Genomic DNA, 24,623 nt, shown 5'->3' with positions numbered 1-24,623 from the left:
GTCTCCCCGAGGTACAGACACAGTGTCTCCCTGGGGTAGAGGAGCAGTGTCTACCCGAGTTAGTGGGACAGTATCTCCCCGAGGTACAGAAACAGTGTCTCCCTGGGGTAGAGGTGCAGTGTCTACCCAGGGTACCGAGTCAGTTTCTAAACAATTTAGAAATGGTTTTGCAAAGACGACAAATGTCAGTGAAATTGTTGCAAAAATGGAGTCAGGGGGAAGTGGTAAATTGAAGTCACAAATAAAAAGCTTTTCAACTTCAAATTTGATAGATATTTCGGAGAATGATTCCTATAGCCAAAGTACAGGACAAGACGGAAGTCTCTGTTTGGAGATGTTAGTGTGCAGCAGAAGATAAAAACATGGGAGAAGTTCAATGAAATTTCAGTCAACAACAATTCAACAATCCTGAAAAAGCAAAATCATGAAATTACAGGAGAAAGAGACCTTAAACCTGCCCGTCCAGGTATATTGGAGAGATTCAGTGGAGAATCCACTGTCGATAAGTATGTGTCACAGACAGCAGCTGATCGAAGATCTCATGAAGGAACTAAGTTTGATCAAAGAACAAATGATTGGACTAAGCTAGATCGAAGATCTCATGAGGAAACTAAGGTAGATCGAAGATCTCATGAAGGAACTAAGGTTGATCGAAGATCTCATGAAGGAACTAAGGCAGATAAAAAACTAATGATTGGACCAAGGTAGATCTAAAGTCTCATGAAGAAACTAAGGTTCATCGAAGTTCTAATGACTATGCTAAGTTAGATCAAAGGTCTAATGATTGGACTAAGGTAGATCGAAGACCTGATGACAAAACTAAGGTAGATCGAAGAGTTAAAGATTGGGATAAGATAGACCATAGATCTAATGATTGGAATATGGAGGATCAAAGATCTCATATAAGGACTAATGAAGATCAAAGATCTAATGAGTTGACTGTGGTAGATAGAAGATCTCTTGAAGGGAATAAGGATGCATATATCTCAGACGGTAGTGAAGAGTATTTAAGCTCAGGAAACGGTCACAGGGAACCAAGCAAAGAGTTGAAGCATTCAAGTTATGTTGACATCAATTCCAATGTTTTGCATGGCAAACATAGGGACCAACGCAGCAATACCTGGACACCTCAAAGTAGTAAATCCAGTCTTTCAGAAACATTTGGATCTGACACATTGAAGAAGAAAGTGAAAAAGAAATCATCTCGGAGTAAGTTCTATGTTTCTGTGGATGATCCTGAAGATGTTGGTTTGGATGATGAGGTTGGCCTTCCTTTGAGTCGTTCCATGAGTGAACCAATTCTTGACAAAGTGGAAGAAGGAGTACATGTATATGAAACTATAAAATCAAAAGGTCCAGACACAGATCATGGTGTCATCGACAACACAGATGGGACATATCAGAGGGTGTTTTATAAAGAACAAAGATCAGGGTCATTAGGCAGTAATGCTCTTTTGGCAAAGAATAATTGGAGTAACCATATTTATGATATACCTTACCAAATCACAGACTTTGAGAAGCAACAGTATGGGCAAGAAAGTTTAGGTGAGTTCAACAGTATGGCTGTTACTGTACCGTGTGTGTGCATAGTTTGAAACAATATTAATGTTCCCAGATTTTGTCCAGAAATGATGTGTGACAGAGTTGCCAATCTACCCCATGGTGAAAATGGTTGTCAGCTGAAAATGCCACCTATCCTTCCTGAATTCCAGGGATGTCAGTGGCTGTGACGTCACAATATCCTGTGTTAGTCTAAGCAGGTATGTCTTAGACTGTGATGTCACAATACCCTGTGTTATTCTAAGCAGGTACCGTATATTACCGTCTATACGACGACCCCATGGATAAGACGACCCCCAAACTTGACCCTTAAACTCAGTGTCAAAATGGTATGTTTCATGCATAAGTCGATCCCCCGCGATGGGGTCCTAATCGCGGCAAACACAGACCACAGACAACTGGCAGTTACCAATAATTATAACTTTGGTCCACATTATTCAAAGAATTCACAATCATATAGATCTATATTGCGTCTACTCACGGATCGAAATGAAGTGTAGTTGACAGAAAATGCATAATATATTTTGTTTCTCTAAATATCATATTTATTGTAGCAACAAACTTTGCCCCATTCAACAATCACGAACTGATTACCACCTCATTTTCCATTGACTGGTAGTTTACAGTAACATCGGTAAAAATGTGTGAATTTAAATGGCTTCCGTATTTTACCCCATTTCATGTGCGTACAACTTCTGCCTACCACGTTCATGAGGGTCCGTATAACGTTAGTGTTGATTATATATATTTTACATAAAAACTGTAATTAAAATTACACAATACTAGGTTATATTTCTTTGGGTTAAATAATAGTTCTCTGTATTATATTTTACTGACGACTGCGTCAGAATTCGTCCCGTTATATTATTGTGCATGTTTGAACTTGTTCGCTGCTGATTGCTATTTCCGGCTCAAATACACACGGTAATCTTAATCTTAATTAATTTATGGAGCAAAAACTGTATTTAAAATTACACAATGCCAGGATATATTTCTTTGGGTTAAATAATAGTATTCTGTATTATATTTTACTGATGACTGCGTCAGAATTCGTCCCGTTATATTATTGTGCATGTTTGAACTTGATCGCCGGGAAACATGTGCACAGCTGATTGCTATTTCCGGCTCAGATACACACGGTAATCTTAATCCCTGCAAATAATACAATGCCCAGCAAAAACAACTTATAACTTAAAAGGTAAATAATCTTGTCTAGTGATAATTAATTGCAAATTTGACGTCTCTACTGACAAAGTCGTCTTCTGTTGTTTGTTCACACGAAGTGATACGATGTTGTTTTCTTACCCCTGGAAAAAAGTTTGACGAAAGCGTAACCCATGGATAAGACGACCCCCTTCTACAGACTGCTTTTTTTGGTCCTCAAAATTCGGGCTTATAGGCTTATAGACGGTATGTATAGACTGTGATGGTATGTCTTAGACTGTGATGTCACAATGTCTACCCTGTGTTAGTCTAAGCAGGTATGTCTTAGACTGTGATGTCACAATCTCCCCTGGCTGTGATGTCTACCCTGTGTTAGTCTAAGCAGGTATGTCTTAGACTGTGATGTCACAATACCCTGTGTTAGTCTAAGCAGGTATGTCTTAGGCTGTGATGTCACAATACCCTGTGTTAGTCTAAGCAGGTATGTCTTAGACTGTGATGTCACAATACCCTGTGTTAGTCTAAGCAGGTATGTCTTAGGCTGTGATGTCACAATACCCTGTGTTAGTCTAAGCAGGTATGTCTTAGACTGTGATGTCACAATACCCTGTGTTAGTCTAAGCAGGTATGTCTTAGGCTGTGATGTCACAATACCCTGTGTTAGTCTAAGCAGGTATGTCTTAGACTGTGATGTCACAATACACTGTGTTAGTCAAAGCAGGGATATATCTGACTGTGACGTCCCAATACCCTGGGTTAGTCTAAGCAGGTATGTCTTAGAATGTGATGTCACAATACACTGTGTTAGTCAAAGCACATATGTTTTTGTCTGTGACGTCCCAATACCCTGGGTTAGTCAAAGCAGGGATATCTCTGACTTTGACGTCCCAATACCCTGGGTTAGTCAAAGCAGGGATGTTTTAGGCTGTGACGTCCCAATACCCTGTGTTAGTCAAAGCAGGGATATCTCTGACTGTGATGTCACAATACCCTGGGTTAGTCAAAATAGGGATATCTCTGACTGTGATGTCACAATACCATGTGTTGGTCTGTGATGACACCAAGTGTTAATGACAAGGGGGAGCATCTCCTGCCCCTGAGTAGTACCTGGCAATCATTTACATATAAAGTAAGGATTTGTTGCTGTATACACCTACCATGCGTTAATGGCCTGTAAGCAAATCATTCAAGTGAGTTGTTGATTGACCAGATAATCCAATATTACACTTTCACAGATTTTGTTGATATGTTACCGTTGAATTGTCTGTTGTGTTCAAGGGTAGAGATTCACAAGGTCTAAATATTTCTCAATTGAATTCCCTTGTCCATGACACCAGTCTTATGACTGCCATAACACTTCTTGATTAAACAGGAACAGGAACACGAACATAGACATTTAAATACCTAGTGCAATAATGTAAGCATCATTTGGACCTTAAGCATGATGGATCCCATTAATGATTTAAACAATTAGCGTTGGGGTTTATTTTTTCTTACACTATTGGGGTTTATTTTTTCTTACACTATTTATATCTATATTTATCTTGCCTCACACATAAATGTCGTTTTCTGATTGCCTGAGCGATCTTCTGTTATTTTCGAGCTCAGGGAACATAAACAAACTTAGAGGGTACATCAGCTCATGTCCCCCTCATGACCAGTGAACAGCTTATAACATCTGTGTATATATATAATGTCTGTGACAAAATAACCTGACTTGACCATGTGCCAAAATGGATTCTGTTGGGTGCAAAAGGCAAACTGAGTGGTAAGAATCTCTGAGGGATCATCTTGTATATAGAATTTGTATTCATGAACACATGGGATGAAGTGATTGATGAATACAGTAAACTATGCTTATGATGAACATACTGATAGATATGATGAACATACTGATAGATATAATGAACATACCGATAGATATGATGAACATGCTGATAGATATGATGAACATACTGATAGATATGATGAACATAGTGATAGATATGATGAACATACTGGGGGATATGATGAACATACCGATAGATATGATGAACATGCTGATAGATATGATGAACATACTGATAGATATAATGAACATACTGATAGATATAATGAACATACTGATAGATATGATGAACATACTGATAGATATGATGAACATACTGATAGATATGATGAATATACTGATAGATATGATGAACATAGTGATAGATATGATGAACATACTGGTGGATATGATGAACATACCGATAGATATGATGAACATGCTGATAGATATGATGAACATACTGATAGATATGATGAACATACTGATAGATATAATGAACATACTGATAGATATGATGAACATACTGATAGATATGATGAACATACTGATAGATATGATGAACATACTGATAGATATAATGAACATGCTGATAGATATGATGAACATACTGATAGATATGATGAACATACTGATAGATATGATGAACATACTGATAGATATGATGGACATACTGATAGATATAATGAACATATTGATAGATATGATGAACATACTGATAGATATGATGAACATACTGATAGATATAGTGAACATACTGATAGATATAATGAACATACTGATAGATATGATGAACATACTGATAGATATGATGAACATACTGATAGATATAGTGAACATTCTGATAGATATAATGAACTGTTCTTTGGTCCCAGTCAACTGCTGCATGTTTGAGTCCAAATGCATGTAACAAACCATGGTTATAATAAACTAAAATCAAGTTTAAGACTATACAGCATGTATATGAGGCTGCTAGACCTACAGGATAAACTATCTAATGCTGCTCTCTCGGCAGCACAAACACTGAAGAACAAAGGAAATTCTAACATCCCGTATGTTCCATGAACAATTTTGTAAACCTAGAGAGCCTGGCTTTATCCTTTGAAGTAGTCAGCCCAGCATAGATGTTGTAACACTGGAAACCATTCCACAGAGTGATTATTGGATCATCATAGCACTGTAATCTCTTTGGGGAATGGGCATTCAGATACACATATTGAAAGTAGGATACATTTTGTGTTAAACTGAGTGAGTGAGTTTAGTTTTACGCCACTTTTACCAATATTCCAGCAATATCACGGCGGGGGGACACCAGAAATGGGCTTCACGCATTGTACCAATGTGGGGAATCAAACCCAGGTATTCAGTTGACAATCGAACGCTTTAACCACTAGGCTACAAACACACACACCCCCCACAACCCCCCCCCAACCCCCTGTATTAAACTGAACCCACGTGATAGAATTTCCCACATAATTTTGTTTCCTTGTCAGTCTTGTTGTAACTCAAAACCAGCGAGTCTCTAACATCTTTTAAGACTGGCCTCAAAATATTTCTTTTCAAGTGTCAATTTCCATCTTAAGCGCACAGAACATTTACTAGTGAATGATGCGATATTTAAATGCAATTATTAAATTATTATGATTATATGATTTATGGACCTCTCCATTTAACAAGCTTTCCTGCCATAAATCTATTACAATCAATACATGTTTGACAGACTATTTCTGTTGTCCAGTGTAGTCAATAAATTTGCTTGTCACGCTGAAGACCCAGGTTCGATTGCCAACATGGGTACAATGTGTGAAGTCCATTTCTGGTGTCCCCTGCCGTGATGTTGCTGGAATATTGCTAAAATCCGGGTAAAAGTAAACTCACTCACTCACTCATTGAAGGTGAGCTTCAGTACCTGAAATGTTATTGTGTTCTTGATTTGGAGTTGTTGGTGGTTTTTTTTAAATATTGTGAGATATAAATTTCTTTTTCTACTGATCTTGGATGCTTCTGTACCTCAAAGTGGACAATTAACTACATGTACATTATTAACTGCTTACATGTACAGTAAGAAAATTACATGTTTTTTTGACAGTTGACTCCGACTTTGTGGATGTGTCTGAGATTCAGCGTCGGGTGGAGTATGTCAGCAGTGTCAAGGCCAAAACAGTGAGTTTTTCAATCACAGCTTTTTTCATATATTGTTAAGCACCTTCCTGGATTCTGGGCAAGAATCTAGGTCTACCTCAACTCATGCTTGTGAGAAATGACCGATTGGATCAAGTCAGGCTTGGTCTTGTGGAGACTTGATTATTTACAGATGAAATATAGCTTGAAAATGCTGAATAGAGTTCTGCACGACAAACAAACAAACAACATTAAGGAAACATTATTATGTAGGCCGTAAATCATGCTCAGGGCCCATTCTTTCTGAATGATGTCATGAAAGCACCCTTATGCATCCAAATGATCAGAATATGTCCCCAAGAACTTCCTTTTGTCCAAGTGGGATTAGTGGGTTAGGATCTGGGACTTGTCTGAGACCACGTCATTTTTCTCTGATAGCATCAGACGTGTGAAGACCCGGTATAGAATTGGCCTTCAGCAACCTATACTTGTCATAAGAGATGACTAACCTGATAACATGGTCAAACTTGCCGATTGGATTGATGCATGTTTTGATTGTGATTCCTAAACACATGCTTAATTCATTAAACAGTTAGCCAGTTTCCACGATGAAAATGTAAGACACCAGAAATAGGCATCACATATTCAGGGTTTTACATGATGCCTAATTCCTGCGTATTTCAGGCTTGACCTAACTTTTATGAGTGACCCTCAGAATTCAGTTCAGGGTCAATAAAATTGATTTGATAGGCAAACAATGATAGCTTTCGTGAGGTCTTCATATTAATTTAGATATTTCTTTCAATTCATGTTAATAACTGTATGTTACAGTGAATAAATCCCAAGCCTGATTATTTGTTCAGTATACTGGAGTTTGTTATGACTGAACTGAACAGTGAAAAAGATACTATTTATTAACTAACATATAAATGACAATACAACACAAAACAATAAAATCTTTGTAAAATTCTTGCTTTTTGATATACACACATAAATATTACGCTAAAATTTTCATGACTCCCAGATATTGAAAAGGACTCCCCAAAATAAATACTGTGGGTCACCATGACTCTCATTTTTCAAAGTCTGTGTAAAACCCTGCACATTGTACCCATGTGGGGAATCGAACCCGTGTCTTTGGCGTGACCAGTGAACGCTTTACCCACTAGGCTACGCCACCGTCCGTAAACCCATGTAATGTGGCTACCTTCCTTTCACTCTATAGTGATCAAGTTTAGCGACTGGCCTTTAGTGTTTTAATGGAGACTACAGGGTCTTCTGGCTGAAAAAGTGGCTCCCAAAACTCCACAGCCTAATGGCTTAGCATTACCTGCTCTAAATGATGCCTTACTTTATTGGCTTAAGCCATGAGGTCACTAAAATGTCATACTGCAGATAGCATTCTGATGATCCATCTCAATCACTTTTTCCTTGAATCTTATGGTTATTATAAGGGTAATGCTATTTTTTAGGGCATTATCATTTGCAGAAGCCTGCGGTGTTCCATTAACTGCCCGACGAAGGAGGGCAGTTGAAAAAGACAGAGGGCTTCTGCAAATGATAATGCCCTAAAAAATAGCATTACCGTTATTATTGCTAAAATACATGGAATATGTGTTGAAAAGAAAAAGGAAACAATGAAGGAATTTGACTGTAAGTTTGCTCAAAACCAACCTCTGACGGGGTTGACTGACTGAATGCAATTACGTCATCGAACAATTCAAGTGACGTCACAACAGAAAGTGACGATATTCAACCTTGGCCTTTGACAAGACCATAGCCTGCAACATGTCAAACTATGTCTGTGTTCGGTTTTGGTCCATCAACAGCCTTAATCGTGCAAATGTTAAGGTTAGCACCAACAAGAAAACCACTATTATCGCTATTTAAAGCGGGAATTCAGGTTGCTTTGACTTGTTTGACCCAGAATATCTGCCAGTTCAAAGCCAATGTCGAATGAAGTGTAAGCCCACGCACCCACTAAGACATCACTTGATAACAGAACTGATAGTGGCCCATCCTTAAGGTTGATCGGTCCAATATCATTTGCAGCGGGGATAATGGGAGGGCCGTTTCATGTATTTTATCTATAATGTAGGTTAGAAGAGTTCCATAGCAACTTAGGCTATCAATATAGACGACTTAACAGGTGGTCAGGCTTTGTGACATATTTGATCTTTGCCTTCTGATTGCTTGTCATTGTACCACCGTGACATGGATGGTTGGTAAACAAACGTTTTATCAAACTCAAAGGGACCAGTCATTTTACTTTGTTATAACAGTAGTTCATTATATGCATTTCAACTATAATCTACAGTAAGTCGACAAGACCAAAAGAATAGTTCATTATATCATTTCAATATGTTTGTATTTGTTATAACCCTAGTTATGTAACTGTAATATTAATCGTTAGATTGTCTGGTCCATGCCATCATGATATAGCCTGTAAAAATCTTAGTGTGGTGTTACAAAAAAACAAAAAATTTAACATTTTGCTACATACATATACGATGCCGTCCGGTAATTCCATGCACCTAAGCACATCGATCGCAACACGGCAACTAACATCTTAAGATTCTAATGTTGCATTATGCCATACGGTTGACATTACCGGCGTTCTGATGACATCGCTTGCTGTCCGGTAATTCTGAACAGCAACTAATGCGCATAACATCCAGTTGGAGATCCGAAGTATGGAAGCGTATTAGGGCCAGATTATTTTCAAAAATCACTTCATCAATGTAAGGAAGAGTGTTTCATATTAAATCCAATTATGAATAATGAAGAAAAAGGTTTGAAAGTCTGAAGAAAACAAATTTTCATAAAACTGTCAATTTACCTGTCAATTACTGTTATTTGCTTACCTTTAGTGATTAAGAGCCAGTCCCTTGTAGAAATGTCCCGATTTCAAGCGTAAATGTGGTAGCAGACGATGTTTACCTTCGATACGGAAGTACGCTATTGCAGCTGCGCCAGAATTATCGGACTCGCTTGTATGCTATGAAGAGCCAGATCTCACCAAACCCCAACCAAACCCAATGGTCATTAAATTAGTGACACAATTATGTTTTGTTTATCTTGTAGTTGGAAGTAAATATATACACCTGTGCATTAATTATGCACCACCCTATTTTGAAAATAAGATGTGATGCTTCAGAAAAGTTAGGGTATAGCCATCAATTTAATCAACCTGTAGTTAAAGAAGCTTTATCCACTGACAGTTTTACAAATACCATAACCTATTCTATCCGTTATGAAAGAATATGTTGATGAAAATGTGATGGGACTGAATTTGTTCCCAAAATAACTATTCCTCTCCTGCTCAAACTACACAATTAAATTAAGTTTTGACTAAAATAACAATTCTGTTATATACCATGATGACATTTACACATCAAGTAAGCTTTAATTATGCATAATCAGGAAGAACCCGAATGTCAAAGATTCAGACCTTTTTCCAACAATTCAGATTGCTAATTGACAAAAATTGAAAAAGGACACATTAATAAGATTTTGGAATAATTTTTTTTATGATTTTGACTTTATTGTAATGAATAACCACTTCTCCTTGCCGTGTACTGATAATTACAGCTAAAATCTGTTTGTTTTCTTTGTAAAGCAACTTTTACTGCATTGTAAAATTTTACTTCTTTTTAGTTTGACTGTAACTTTTCCTAAATCTTAGTTTACAAACTTTCATCCATTCACAATAAATAATGAATTTATAGGCCACACAACAATCAATTATTACTCTCACTTTTCAAAATAAGGTAACTTGTTTAAGGACAGAAAAACACCTATTTTAAATATAGGCAATTATCCTAATTAAAATACATGGTAATTTCAATGATGTTTTCCTTCTTGAAATCTTAAATGCTTGCTCTATCAAATTATAACGGTTATTGTTTGGAGAGAGTTTAGAATTTCTTTTCAGACAAAATTAATTGATAAAAATATAGGTAGGTGCTTAATTTATGCACACAAGTATATATACTTTGACAAAGAAATTAATTGAGGTATGAAATGTTTGAAATGAGTTAATGTAGATTTCTTCATGAATTCAATTTAATTGCAATTTCCTTCCGTTTCTAATTAAGTATTGATTCAGTGTATCCGCCATCATGTTTTAGTGACAGGAAGTGTCTGATCTCTCTGAAATTCCATCTTGCCATAATTGTGCTTTTTGCTATATTTTTTTTACTGGTGAGTCATTTTTACCAACTAAAGAACTCTGCTTTTGAAGGTGTAGAAGCCTCTACAAGGCCAAGTGAGGTCACTGTCACACATTTTTTGGTGGAATCTTTATTTCTGTCTGTGAACAGGTCTTAGAAAATACCTTGAAGTTTAATTGATGTGTTGCTCATTAAAAGGCCTCATGGTCAATCCTCAAATTTCGGCCATTTTATAAACCGGAATAAATGGCCTCATTTAGTGTATTAAGTGAAATAATGAGTCATGAAACATCTCTAAGAATGATCACGTTAATAATGATGGCACTTTATCGTCTTGTCTTGTTACTGATATCGAACAAGATATATCACCAGTAGAATTTGTTATTGATATTCTAATGGTAGAAAGCATTTACTGTGTCATAAAAAAAACGACAAATGAGGTTTTGCAAGATGCAGATGGAGACCGTCTGTCACATGTGTCATTCTTAAAATACTTCCTGGTACCAATTAGACCCAGAATGCATCTGCAGAAATAACCCGAGGGAGTGATTAGTGAACGTTTGGCAGAGGGACCATCCAGTGTTTGACCATGCTCAAAATTCTACTGCATGTCCATCTTGTGTTATTGATTTTTGTGATTTAACATGGACAAGAATTTTACAGACTAAAGTTTGGTGCCTCTGGCATAAAACTGGTTTTAGGAGTTGCATGTTTGATGGATAACACATTGCATCTCCGGGGAACTGGAATCTGATAGTTTCTGTTTTTGTGGTCCGAGTTTTTGTGTCAAATACATCATCAAGGAACTCGAGAAAAGAGTTGCTAACAAAAGAAAGGATGTCTTGGTAATGGTTCTTCGTGCTTCAAGATAAGGATAGAGTTATATGGTTATGTTAGATCATTTAAAATTCTGAATAATTATTATTGATGATCTTTTTTCAAACGAAGAAAGGAATTTTCCCTGATTTAAATTTATATTGCATACAGATTAATTTTAATTTTTATAGTGTTAGAAGATGAAAACTGCGTATTTGACAACTATTCAGTCACTGCCCAAAACTATAAATATCTGTTCAGGGTTTTGCGTAACACGTAAATGTGCATCCACCATGCACAAATGTTACTATTTGAGAATGGATGCAGAAAAACAATTCACTGCATCCAGAGGGATGCACGATATTGTTCATTGTACCCAATACACATCTATGACTTTGCTAAGTTGTTTCTTTTCAGAGCATCAGTCCACATGTCAATGATTCATTCCAGGCTCTAAAGAAATTATCAAAACATACATTTCTCTTATTATCATGGGACCCTCTATTATTGCGGTAGTTAATGTTGTCGCCATTGGGATTATGAACGGCTACTGACATTTAGCATTTTATATATATTTTCAGTTGACTGATGTTTAATCTTCATTTCTGTCACAAATAATGTGACACATAGTCACAACCCGTTTAATACCATTGCGACAATCCCGATTGTCTCGTTTGACCCGGAAATTGAAGCAACTCTCTATTATCGCGGTATTGCTATTTTTTTTACTATGGCACGCGGTACAAGCAGATGACACTGTGAAACGTTTACTAAGACAAGTAAGGAATCTAAATAGTTTGATCATTAAAAAATATTTAGGAATTTCATTCACATTAGTAATATCATCATGTTTTTAACCCAAACATCTGAAACTTCTGTTCATTTGGATACAAGGTAACAATGACGTTACAAAATTTTGTTTTCCACCTTAAAACGTTCCATACAAGTTGATGCCGTGTGTAGAGTGAAGTTGCATAATACGTCACTTCCTGTTATATTTGTATCACGGAAAAATGCAAATGTCCTTATAGTTGTCGCAGAATTACTCTTGACGAAGTAAGTTTTGATTTATGCTAGATGTAATGGCAGTAGGTGTCATACTAGTTTCAAAATGTTCTAGAACTTACTGAAAAGATGAATACTTTAATATTTCTGCGATTAGAAATCACATTCTAATGAAATGAATGACTTTTTCAAGAGCGATAAATATATTTTACGTAATTTGCATATGTAAACAGCCGATGCGGGGCGTGGTGTTTCTGCTTTCACGATGTTTTCGCGTCCCGCGATAATAGAGAGTCCCAGTATATATACTCCCTGTTACTTCACAGGACAGTGATATTGTCATCTGAAGGACCCTTAAAACTAATAATTGGGAGTCCCAGGACTCCCATGTTTGTGAGTCGAGGTTAAACCCTGATCAATTTTTGTACATAATGAGCTGAGTTTACTGAATGAACAGGATTATACTTGAGTTTCAGAGTGGTGAAGATTGCAGGCTGACACTTATGATTTGTAAACATGGTAAAACTGCACATTAATCGTTTTTAGGTCAAGTTTACTCTGAAAGTCAAACACTTGCTGAAAGTAGCAGAACACATGTTTGCTATTTTCAAAACTTAAATTACATATTTCATTCATTATATAAACAAATAAACAGTATGTTGTCTCAGAAAGCAGAATCGCTTGAGGAAGGAAATATTTGTCTGAAATGACATTTCAATATCAATGCTGTCAACATCTTGATAAAGATTATCATAATAGATAAAGATTATCATAATAGATAAAAGATTATCATAATAGATAAAGATTGGGACTACAAACTAAGTAAACTTTATAGGGTTTGACACCATTTTTCTTTTCTAAATGCTTAAATGCTAAACAAATAAAATCAAAGTATCAGATCTCTTTCTATCAATTGAGTCAATTTTTCTTGCAACTTTCCTTTTGTATGACTGAACAGATATGAATTAATTTTAAGCAGTGCAGAAGTTTAAAAACTACCCGAGCTTAACGTTTCATTAAAACTGTGGGAATAGAAATTCCGTTTTCTACAGGTTTCAATTAGTGTCGGATCGTGCCTGTGATTCATGAGACTATCAATATTTTCAATCACTGCTGTGTTTGTCCAATCACAGTCTGTATCATGATGATATGTGATGATGAAAACCCCTTTCCTGACCACTGTTTTCATTATTCTAAATCTGTACACAGACTCTAGTGGATTTTGTGTGCTGGCATTCAAGAGTGGTGCTGCTAATTCCCTAAAAGCTGCTTTTGGTAAAAATCAATAATCTCTTGATCTTGTTAATTGTTGCTGTTTTTCTGTGGCCCCAACATCACAGTCCAGGCCTTGCCAAGTGTAAATAGGATCTGCCTTTACGGAACAGGCGATTTTTGGAATGCCATACAGAGCATCAGATGTTTTGAGGATCCTAATCAATAAAAGTTGTAAAGCAAATGTCATGAGTGATATGAATGATGGGTCTTAGTCACACTAGTTGGTCGAACAAGAAACATGGGGTCACTCTGATGTGGAGTGATCATCAGTCAGACTGTCACCTATTCAAATTATTAAAGAAAATAAATGAGAGTTAGTTATTTGGGCAAGATGATTATTTTACGTTACCTTCTATGACATTCATATAAAAAAACCATTTCCCTCTATTAATGTGTGTTTCATTGGGTCATAAAACCGGACAACTTCTCTATCTTGCAAAGCAATGTTAGCCAGGATGTTTTCAGTAGCCTTGTGTTTCAGAATAATTATTTTTCTTTGACATCACATGTTCATGGCTGTGAGTGTATGCCAATTTCCCAATTTCCATAGGGACCTGGATAGAATCTGTACCCAGAGTTTTAAGTCATAAGAGATGACTATTCCATGGCTGTTATGTACAGTAAACTGTGATTCAGGCTCGGACGGGTCCAAATTTTCTACACGGGCACTCCACCCCCAACTATCCTACACTACACTAACCCCACCCAGATACCCGTTATGTTAATTCCTAACATCAAATTTGTAAGAAATGGCAACATATTCTTCATCTAGGAGGCTACAGTTTCGAGTTTTCGATATCTTAACCATGAATTATATTCAAAACAGGTGACTGCATTATATGTCTAAATCTTCAAAGACAATACAATCTTTTAATCATGAAAGATGAAAGAAACATATTGCATTGTTTATCTATTAGTCACATGATCATAACAGGTCCGGGTATTGAGACCGGTACCTTGGTCGAACTCATTACCCGTCTGTCCCGGGTATCTGGGTTACCCATCCCAGCCCTAACTGTGTTTATACCAAATGTGCTTATATAACATTCGCCCTGAACTATTATAACATTATAGCACTCGGACGCAAGCGTCCTCGTGCTTTAACTATAATAGTTCAGGGCAAAAGTGTGCTTTATTACACTATACATGGTGTTAGAGCGAACTGTATTTCTTAAATATCAATATTTTTCTCACATATTTGAGTAAGTGAGTTTGGTTGAATGATGCATTTAACAGATTTTAACTTATATCACACTCACAGACACAGAAATGATGTTTCCAAATTGAGTGAACCAAACTGGGATTCAAACCCATGCCAAAGAGAAGCAACTCTGTAACAGTGAGTTGCAGTACCTTTGATGACTGGTCTGCCCCTGAGGTTCTGGAACATTAAAGATGCAATTAGTGCCAACCATCCCTTCATAGGAGGACTCTCCAGCATCATCACCATACATTCCTATCTTTTATTTATTTACCCTATCAGGATCTGTCAACTCAGCAGGAAGACTGGCCCCAGCTGATAACACAATACTGATACTACTTCCCTCCCTGCTAATTATCACGGCTAATTACATTAGGGTGTTTCTGTGGCGGACACATTGTTTGATTTAACATAGTTACTGTAGATTGCCTCCCTCCAGGGCGGGCTTGGAGACATGCTGACAGAGGGTTATATAGCTTCACTTCTACAACAGTTGATGTACCATATTTGGTGCATTAAGCGTCCTTTTCCTGTTTCAGCTATCAAGAGGATAGCATATGGAACATGTTCATCTCAAAGTGTACACCCTAATTACTACTATCAAGTGTATGTGGATAATTTCCATCTCTGTAGTAATGTTTTATTTGTTATGTGGAGAACCGGATTAGGCGTCACACATCAATATTGTAGCGGGGCGGTGGGGTAGCCTAGAGGTTAAAGTGTTGACTTGTCACGCCGAAGACCCGGGTTCGAATCCCCACATGGGTACAATGTGTGAAGCCAATTTCTGGTGTCCCCCACCGTGATGTTGCTGGAATATTGCTAAAAGCGGCGTAAAACCAAACTCACTCAGTCAGTCAATATTATTAGCATTTTTAAAAAAAAAAATTCGTTCCTCCATGAAATCATGAATGAGATGTTTATGACCTTAACATCAGTAAAAGAATGTGAAAACGGTTTTCCAAGCATTATGATTTTCACTATGAATCAGTTTAATGTAGTTTGCACTTCCATGCATGTACATGTTTACCTTGAAAATATATCAAATTTGTCTTTTTATCTTTTGCTGAATGGGTTATTTTCTTTAGATTCACTATAATTTATTTTAAAAAAACTAAGTATCATAAGGTAAGCATGTTTACTTAAAGTCATCATTGCTATTTTACTGTATATCTGGCAAAGGACACACGTTTGATCCAGAGCATGTGAGTTTTTGACAGTATTCAAAATGAAGCATGAAACTAAAGGTTAATTTAGTGTGCCTCTTGCTGAAAATGGTAACGAAACCTCCTCAGAACCATCCCTATATTATTTTTACTGTATTTTGTGTTTGATGGCTGAAGAATCATCTTTAAACACTTCATGCCAGTGATAAATGTAAATTCATGACAGGGCGCTGCACATGACATCAAAAACAAGACCCACCATATTTCATTTTGGTATTCAAATTTTTCCTGCATTTGTTTCTATGAGAACCAGAGACGAGAATATGTCAAGTACGGTATCAGTGATGAAGCTTCTGGGTCTGAATGGATCCAAGTTAATATTAGTCTTAAGGGGACTTTGCTGGTTTAGGGTGAAGCCTCTTTTTGTCCTGTCTTTCTAGAATTGTCTGGGTATTGTGGTGGAATTTGTGTTGGCTGTGATAACAGACCCAGTGTGACTCAGTCGGCTGTCAACGTCAGGATACTATGATGGCTCTTGTCATGGTTTTGCATTTATTTCATTTGAAATATCCGTGATGATATTGCTGGAATATTGCTAAAAGTGGTGTTAAACTGTACCAGAGACCATATACCGGTATATGGTCTCTGACTGTACCCACTCACTTACTCATTAGAAATAACTGAGGTTTCATTGTTTTTCATTGAAAAATGGTTTCTCTTGTTGTATTTCAAAATTATGATATTTTCAAAAGTATCAGAAACATTTGAAAAATGGTAGCTATTTTAATGCTGTCTCATGCAGAGGAGCAATTCCATGTGAAGCACTCAGATCATATGTAACTTTAATTGTTTACCAGCTATTTATTGCTGTATTGGTTACTGCTGTATATCTCCCTCTAATCACAGGTGACAGGTAAATACCAGAATGTTAGCAGTCATATTGCTTAGGTACCGTATATTACCGTAGATAAACTGATCTCATAGATAAGCCGGGAAACATGTGCACAGCTGATTGCTACTTCCGGCTCTATATAAAAGAGACAAATACACACAGTAATCTTAATCCCTGCATATGATACAATGCCAAGCAAAAACAAATTAGAACTGAAAAGGTAAATAAGCTTGTCTAGTGATGTTTCATTGCAAAGTTGATGTCTTCACTGACAAAGTTAAAGTTGTTTTTTCTTGTACGTTCACACGAAACAATACAATGTAGTTTTTTTACTGGTCACCAGAAAAAAAGGTTGACGAAAGTGTTACCTGTAGATAAGCCGACCCCATTCTACAGGCTGCTTTTTGGTCTTCAAAATTCAACTTATCTATGGTTATATATGGTAGCTTATTGAAGGGTATCTGTTGGGTTTTTGCCATTTAGTAGTAGAATTAATGTTTGTTATTGAATGGTAGAGATTTTCACTAATTTGCAAGTCTCAACTTCCAGACCAATGAGTCAACTAGACATTGTTCATGCTACAGTGCGTTAAGGCTGTCTGTCTGTTGTGGTCCCAGTGGGTGGCAATTACTTTGTGGTTTCATAAAGGTAGTAACAAACAAAACTGTGCTATAAACTCAACATGCACCTGTAGTAACAATTGTCTGTGTGCTACAATCAGGAATAGTCTGAGCATGTGACAGCTACTGAGCAAGCTCCACCCCACTGTGTGACACCTTGCTAACACCCCAGGTTGAGAGAGCTAAGGGAACAATTTATCACTGTGAGGAGCTTTGTTGCGAAGATGTGCTTGCTAGAGTGCTTGATAGTCTCTTGTGTTTGATTTTGTTAACATGGGGAAAACTCTCTTCAAACATGTCAGACATGGAATAACAGATTGGCAAGGCTTTTTAGGCACTTTTTAGTTTATTTTCAAATATTTGTGGAAAAACAAGATGATGTAATTGATGCATGACTTATTTTCTTGAATCTGAATGTCATTGAGCTTATTCAAGAGCAAGCTGATGAGTTTTTGGTTTTTGAGTTTTCCTCAAAGAAAATTAGTTGCCTTTGTTTCTAGGCTTCTTTTTTGAAAATGACACACAAAGTACAATTTGCTTGATAGTCTTAAGAATCAAAACAGCTTTATGTGTTTATGTACAAGCTGACATACTTAGAGAGCGAGCAACTTGTAGGTAATGGAGTTTGATAAGTATGATAATTAGAAATATTTATTAATGATAGAATAAAGGGGGGAAAGAGGATTATTACTGGAGCGATTACTTCATGAACATTAAATGATGGCAGTGCCCACGAAGTAGGGTAAAGTTTGTCTGTACATCACCTCTGTTGCATTGTGGATAGAGTTTCTGGCCCGAAAACTGAAGTCTGGTGGTTCAATCCCTGGCATACTGTAGAAATTGGTACTTGTTGTTACCTAGCCTGGTGGTTGGGATTAAGGTAATAAAACAAAGATTGGTCGGCTTGGAGTAAGTATACTATTATGAGTAGCGTATCAGTATTAAAACTGCTGTATGGGATCTCAGTCGGCTAGCACTATAAAACCAGCATTAGTCTGGTCTAGCAGCCACACACATGTGCATGCACGTCACATTAAAAGTGTGATTACCTTGAATTTCACTCTATTTTACTTCACTTCACTTATAACCTGTGAAGATCCGTGTTAGAATTTATCTTCAGTTACCATGATGTTTGTTGTAAGAGGCGACTAACGGGATCGGATGGTCAGGCTCGCTGACTTTGTTGACACATGTCGTGGTATCCCAATTGAGTAGATCGATGCTCATGATGTTGATCACTGGATTATCTGGTCCAGACTCAATTATTTACACACCGCCACCAAATAGCTGTAATATTGCCGAGTGTGGCGTAAAACTAAACTCACTCACTGCACTTATATATGTTTATCTTCTTCTGTTTCTTTCAGATAAAGAGCATCAGGAAGACCAATGAGTTTATGTCAAGGATTTATCCACAATTATTCGAGTATGCACTAGTCGTGGGGCTACGACCCAAGTCAGGCATGGGATACAAGCCATACGTCATACACAAGTTCCCAGAAACGGTGGGTGAATTCTTCTGTTGGAGATCGTTTGTACTTGGAGTTTGACATTGCAGATATGTTTTAACTGTTTGAAATTTTCACGTTTTTACATGCAGTTCTTTTCACCATTTTCAGATTGTGTTTTAGTATAGTGTATCAGAAACTCTCTATGTTGTGTGAAATTATTACATAACCAGATGGAAACCCTTAAATGGATGCTGGATGCAAACCTTGAGCTCCTCTTTTCATCGTCAAACCATCATCCATGAGTAGTTTTAGAGTTTTAGGGGAAACATTTTTAAACACAATTTGAAAAATAACATTGAATTTCTTCAAACAGATCTCATCTCTAAATGTGCGAAATTTATTTCTGGACTTCTCAAAGTACAATTTTACAATCAGTGTATATTCTGCCTACAACAATTATTTAGTTATTCCTGATCTCTTGAGGGAGTTGCTCAGTCATGTAAAGCCCCACTATTCTCTGTGAATACTCACCAAGATTGAACATAAAATGAGGATGAAGGAACATGTATTAGGTCTGAAAATGTCATATAAGAATAAATTTCTCTTCTTTTTCTCTTACACACACACAGACACACACATACACGCAATGGACATTGCACTATAACTGGAATTATGTTCACATTTGCATCAAACCCAGCTCACTCTTACCGGACAGTTCAGGCTTTGTTGTTGGATGGTATATTGTGAAATATAGTCTGTAAAGGGCATTAATGGAGTTGTAAAATAGTAATTGAAAATAATATGATCTTATTGATCATGTAACTTATATGTGACCGATAAAAGAAACACAATGGTTCCTGTAATTTAAGTTAAATTGCCCACATATAATCCATAGCTTTTTAGTGGCTTTCATGCAGCTTGTTCACATTTTAGCACTGCTGATTTCTAGCACTCGTCAGCCAATCAGTGTGTTAGCTATATTGACCAATCAGTGTGTTAGCTATATTGACCAATCTGTGTGTTAGCTATATTGACCAATAAGTGTGTTAGCTATATTGACCAATCAGTGTGTTAGCTATATTGACCAATCAGTGTGTTAGCTATATTGACCAATCAGTGTGTTAGCTATATTGACCAATCAGTGTGTTAGCTATATTGACCAATCAGTGTGTTAGCTATATTGACCAATCAGTGTGTTAGCTATATTGACCAATCAGTGTGTTAGCTATATTGACCAATCAGTGTGTTAGCTATATTGACCAATCAGTGTGTTAGCTATATTGACCAATCAGTGTGTTAGCTATATTGACCAATCAGTTGCAAGAATGTATGGCTCCTTACACCGGACTTGACTTTGTTTCAGTTGGATGATGTGGTAAGGTTTATGACTGTTTACATACATTTTGCACACTCTTGAGCTCTGCGCAGCTCTAATAGCAAGGAGTTTTGGCATCACATTAGGCAGTGCTTTTACAAAGGGACAATGGCTTTTGCATGATGACGATGATTATGTATCCTGATGCTATGTGTATCAAAGTGACAACACAGGTCATTGGAAAATGTCATAAAACTAATAATAAATTCCAGAATTTTTATGTATCACGCCAAATAATTTAACCAGGTATTTATAGAAAACCTCAAGATTCAAAATTTATGCTGCAGAAATATTTTCTAATGGCCAAAATTTTGATGCACATTGCAGATTTGATGGAAAGGATTTCTTATTATTATGCAAGAAATGTCATGAAATTTATAAAGAAATTATTATTCACTTTAACAGCGAGCATACAAAGTAGGTCAGGATGGCAACTTGCTTGCTTGTACGAACATGGTGAGTTTGGTATCGTGGGTTGTTGTTTGTCGTGTTGACAAGCAGTGAAATAGACGACAGAATGTTCATTTCACTAGTTCTGTTTGTAATGTTTGTGCTTGTTTTTTATGACATTTTTCCGCTTTTAAATGGTTTGTGATTTGGAATGATATTTTTTAGTGGTTGCAGATATAGTTTTCTGTTCAAGATTTCTGTTAATTTGCTGGATTACATTGCATTTATGTTAATTTTGAGGCATTTTGTGGCATTCTGTATATCATCATCACAGAATGGTATAGTATGTGTTACAGCATGCCTAGTTACAAGCAGTATGCATGTGGGTATGGTAGTAAATATGTATCATTACATATTTCAAGTATTGTGGAATTTGCTTGAGGCTAGTTGCCAGAGTTTCGACAGATTTTGAATTTTATATTATGCATGTTAATATGAATGAGGTCTGTTTTTTTTTACAGAGATGAGTATTTTTAGAATCCATTTATATGTATATGAAATACAATTGACAATTATGGTGTGTGTGTGTGTGTGTGTGTGTCGTGTAGTGTGTGTGTGTGTGTGTGTGTGTGTGTGCGTGTGTGTGTGTGTGTGTGTGTGTGTGTGTGTGTGTGTGTGTGTGCGTGTGTGTGTGTGTGTGTGTGTGTGTGTGTGTGTGTGTGTGTGTGTGTGTGTGTGCGCGCGTGCGCATGTGCGTGTGCGTGTGTGTGTTAGCCTAGTGCTTAAAAGCATTCACTCGTCATGCTGAAGACCCAGGTTCCATTCCCCTCATGGGTACAGTTTGTGAAGCCCATTTCTGGGCCCCGCCGTGATATGCTGGAATAAAAAAAACAACTCAGTCAGTCAGTCAGGGGCGGTGGGGTAGCCTAGTGGTTAAGGCGTTTGCTCATCATGCCAAGACCCGGGTTCGATTCCACGTGGGTACAATGAGCAAATCCCTTTTATTGCTAAAATTGTTGTAAATCTAAACTCACTCACTCATTTATGACTGGGGAGTTAGGTAGTGAGCGTGTATGGTTTTAGCCGCTTGCGGGAACAATTGGCCTTTCAATGCATCTAACCACCTAAGTGTGTAGAGTTGGATTCCTTTTGACACACAAAGCCTGTAGGATCAAATCCAAGTTTGCAGATATCATGTTCCTAGGTTTGTCAGCTCATGCTCATGGATTTCACGTCCAACACCTGCATCATTTCAGCCTTTCCTCCGACGTGTGGTAGCATATAACTAGAATACCACAAAGAGGCGTTAAACCCAATTCACTCACTAACTCACTCACTCACTCACTCACTCACTCACTCACTCACTCACTATAGTGCTATAATGAGCACATGTGAAACTTTTACATTTTAAGTTTACTATGTTGTGACAGTTTGTATAGGGCAGGTTCAGGTCAGGTCAGGTCCCCTTTAAAACCATTGGGTATGAAGAATTTCACAAAGGATTTAAATGTTCTTATTCTGAAATTATTAGACATATATGAATGAGAATCTAAGACTTTGCTGTCAATACTTACAGTTGTTTAGGACTCATAATAAAACCAAATGAATAGATAAAGCTACAATGTGTCAAAAGTTATTTTGGAGATTTGGGGAAGCATTTCATCATGAGCATATCTTTGACCCAAGTTGAATATCTGCGGAGAGAAGAAAGATCTAACTTTTGTAATAATTTCCTCTTGGGTCCCGAACTTGCTCAAAGTTACATTTTTCCATGAAGTTAATTTTTTTTTTAAATTTGCTTTTTATTCATTGTTGTCCTGCTTAAGAATTTCATCATATCAGTATTTGTATGCCTACAGCCATTTGAGCGTATAACTATTTCAAGGTTTCCTGTGGAACCAAAAAGTGTCCATTATCCTACCTTGTCCTTCAGTACATTTGTCTATCTGTACATCTGGGATTACATTCTTTCAGTTCATATGGGTAGGCAGGGATTTACCTCGAGTCCTGTGTTTGAGGGTCCCTGGGACCCATACTCTTAATTGTCAGTGGGGGTCCCAGACACTTAAATATTATTATTAATACTGTTATTGTATTGTGTATCATGATCATCACATTGTTACAGTAATCAAATTGCAAATGAAACCATAACCCAGCTAGTAGCAAACTGAGTGATAGCTTATTGTTACTTTTACAAAAGTATTTGGACTTTTTCTGCGTCCCTGTGGATGCATTCATAAATTTCGTTACTGCGTCCATTGTCAATCTTTATGTGTATAGAATGCAGGAATTCGCGTCCTGTAAATCCCTTGGTAGGGCATCTGTTTGTCACACTTCACATCGCTTCTCCATTCTGTATATAGCCCCATCATGCCTACTGGCCAGTGTTAAATAATGGATGGCTTCCAGTGATGACACCTTAATCCTGGTAATCCATGACGTTGTGTCCTTCCCACTTACTTCTTGAGTCTCACCCCAAAAGAGTAATACATTTGTTTGTGAAAGTCTGCTGGATCGGATAACTGCTTAAATTCAGTTGGGTAGCCTTGTCTGATCAGATGTCTGAGTGATGGCAAAATGCTGAAACATCTCAAGTTTCAGCATGCGAATACTCTTCCTGGTCTGCTCTTCTGCGTCGATGCGTTTGGACACCATTGATGTCTGTAAGCTGTTTAAGTAGACCCTCAGGGCAGATATTCCACGAATCTGTGCATTATGTGACATCCCTATTGGTTTTACAGGAACCCCTCCTTACAACATGCTGGAAGTAGCAGTGAACTAAATATGGGATTGGTTTAGGCAGGACTGACTTGATACTGTGGTCTGATGTGGTATGACCCGTGAAGGTCCGGGTTAGAATTGATCTGCAGTAACCCATGCTTGTCGTAAGAAGCGACTAACGGGATCAGGTGGTCAGGCTCACTGACTTGGTTGACACTTGCGATTGCGCAGATCGATGCTCATGTTGTTGATCACTGGATTGTCTGGTCCAGACTCGATTATATACAGACCGCCGCCATATAGCTGGAATATTGCTGAGTGAAGCGTAAAACTAAACTCACTCACTCTGATGTGGTATGGTTAAAGTACTTACATCATTGAGTGTTGTACACAACTACATTCTCCCATTGTGGGGATTTCGTTTCAGAATCGATTCCTTGTACTCCATGCATATGGTAAGAACTCCTGATCAGGTGTGACTATCCATTGTTGGAGCCATCATATGTCATCATTCCCTGACCGCGTCATACCAAAAGACGTTAAAATATGGTACTTGTTGGTCCCTACCTGGCGCTCGGCATTAATGGGTACAACAAGGACTGGTCGGCTCGGAGTCAGTATAATGTGTCTGAGTGGGGTATTCATTCTTCACTGCGGCATGGTATCTCAGTGGGCTAGCACGATAAAACCAGCTCAGGTCTGGGCTAGTACAAGCAGCCACACATACACATACACACGCAAGCACGACGTTAAACCCAATTTCACCTCACCTCACCTCATATGTTATCAAGCTATTGTTCTTGTAGATTCTGAGTCAGGAAGTCACTCTCCATTCTGAAAGTGAATTTGAAAAATGTTAAACTGAAGCAACCATAGGTTATATGTTA

At 37.4% G+C, this 24,623-nt stretch overlaps 1 protein-coding gene and 1 long non-coding RNA gene across 9 annotated transcripts in view; one reads left to right on the top strand and one right to left on the bottom strand.

The window, feature by feature from the left end:
• LOC124256186 (DENN domain-containing protein 2C-like) overlaps positions 1-24,623 on the top strand; it is a 67,384-nt gene that overhangs the window by 26,337 nt on the left and 16,424 nt on the right. For 3 of the 8 annotated variants that reach the window (XM_046690157.1, XM_046690156.1, XM_046690158.1), the window contains 3 exons: positions 6,621-6,694; positions 19,167-19,304; positions 20,614-20,625. In XM_046690157.1, coding sequence (XP_046546113.1) covers positions 6,621-6,694; positions 19,167-19,304; positions 20,614-20,625 — 224 coding nt within the window. Of the gene's footprint in view, positions 1-10; positions 1,546-6,620; positions 6,695-19,166; positions 19,305-20,613; positions 20,626-24,623 lie in introns of those variants that run through there. The other 5 variants (XM_046690152.1, XM_046690151.1, XM_046690150.1 and 2 more) reach the window with 4 other exon arrangements.
• On the bottom strand, positions 281-7,730 carry LOC124256189. Its single transcript, XR_006892846.1, has 3 exons — positions 7,639-7,730; positions 2,742-2,743; positions 281-291 (listed from the first exon to the last, which is right to left on the bottom strand). It is a non-coding gene; the product is annotated as an uncharacterized LOC124256189 (long non-coding RNA).

This window comes from Haliotis rubra, unplaced genomic scaffold (assembly GCF_003918875.1).
Source record: "Haliotis rubra isolate DU_JTF1 unplaced genomic scaffold, ASM391887v1 Scf62, whole genome shotgun sequence".
Lineage (NCBI taxonomy): Eukaryota > Metazoa > Mollusca > Gastropoda > Lepetellida > Haliotidae > Haliotis > Haliotis rubra.
Note: the sequence above shows the minus strand (reverse complement) of the source record. Positions and strands in the feature narration are given on the sequence as shown.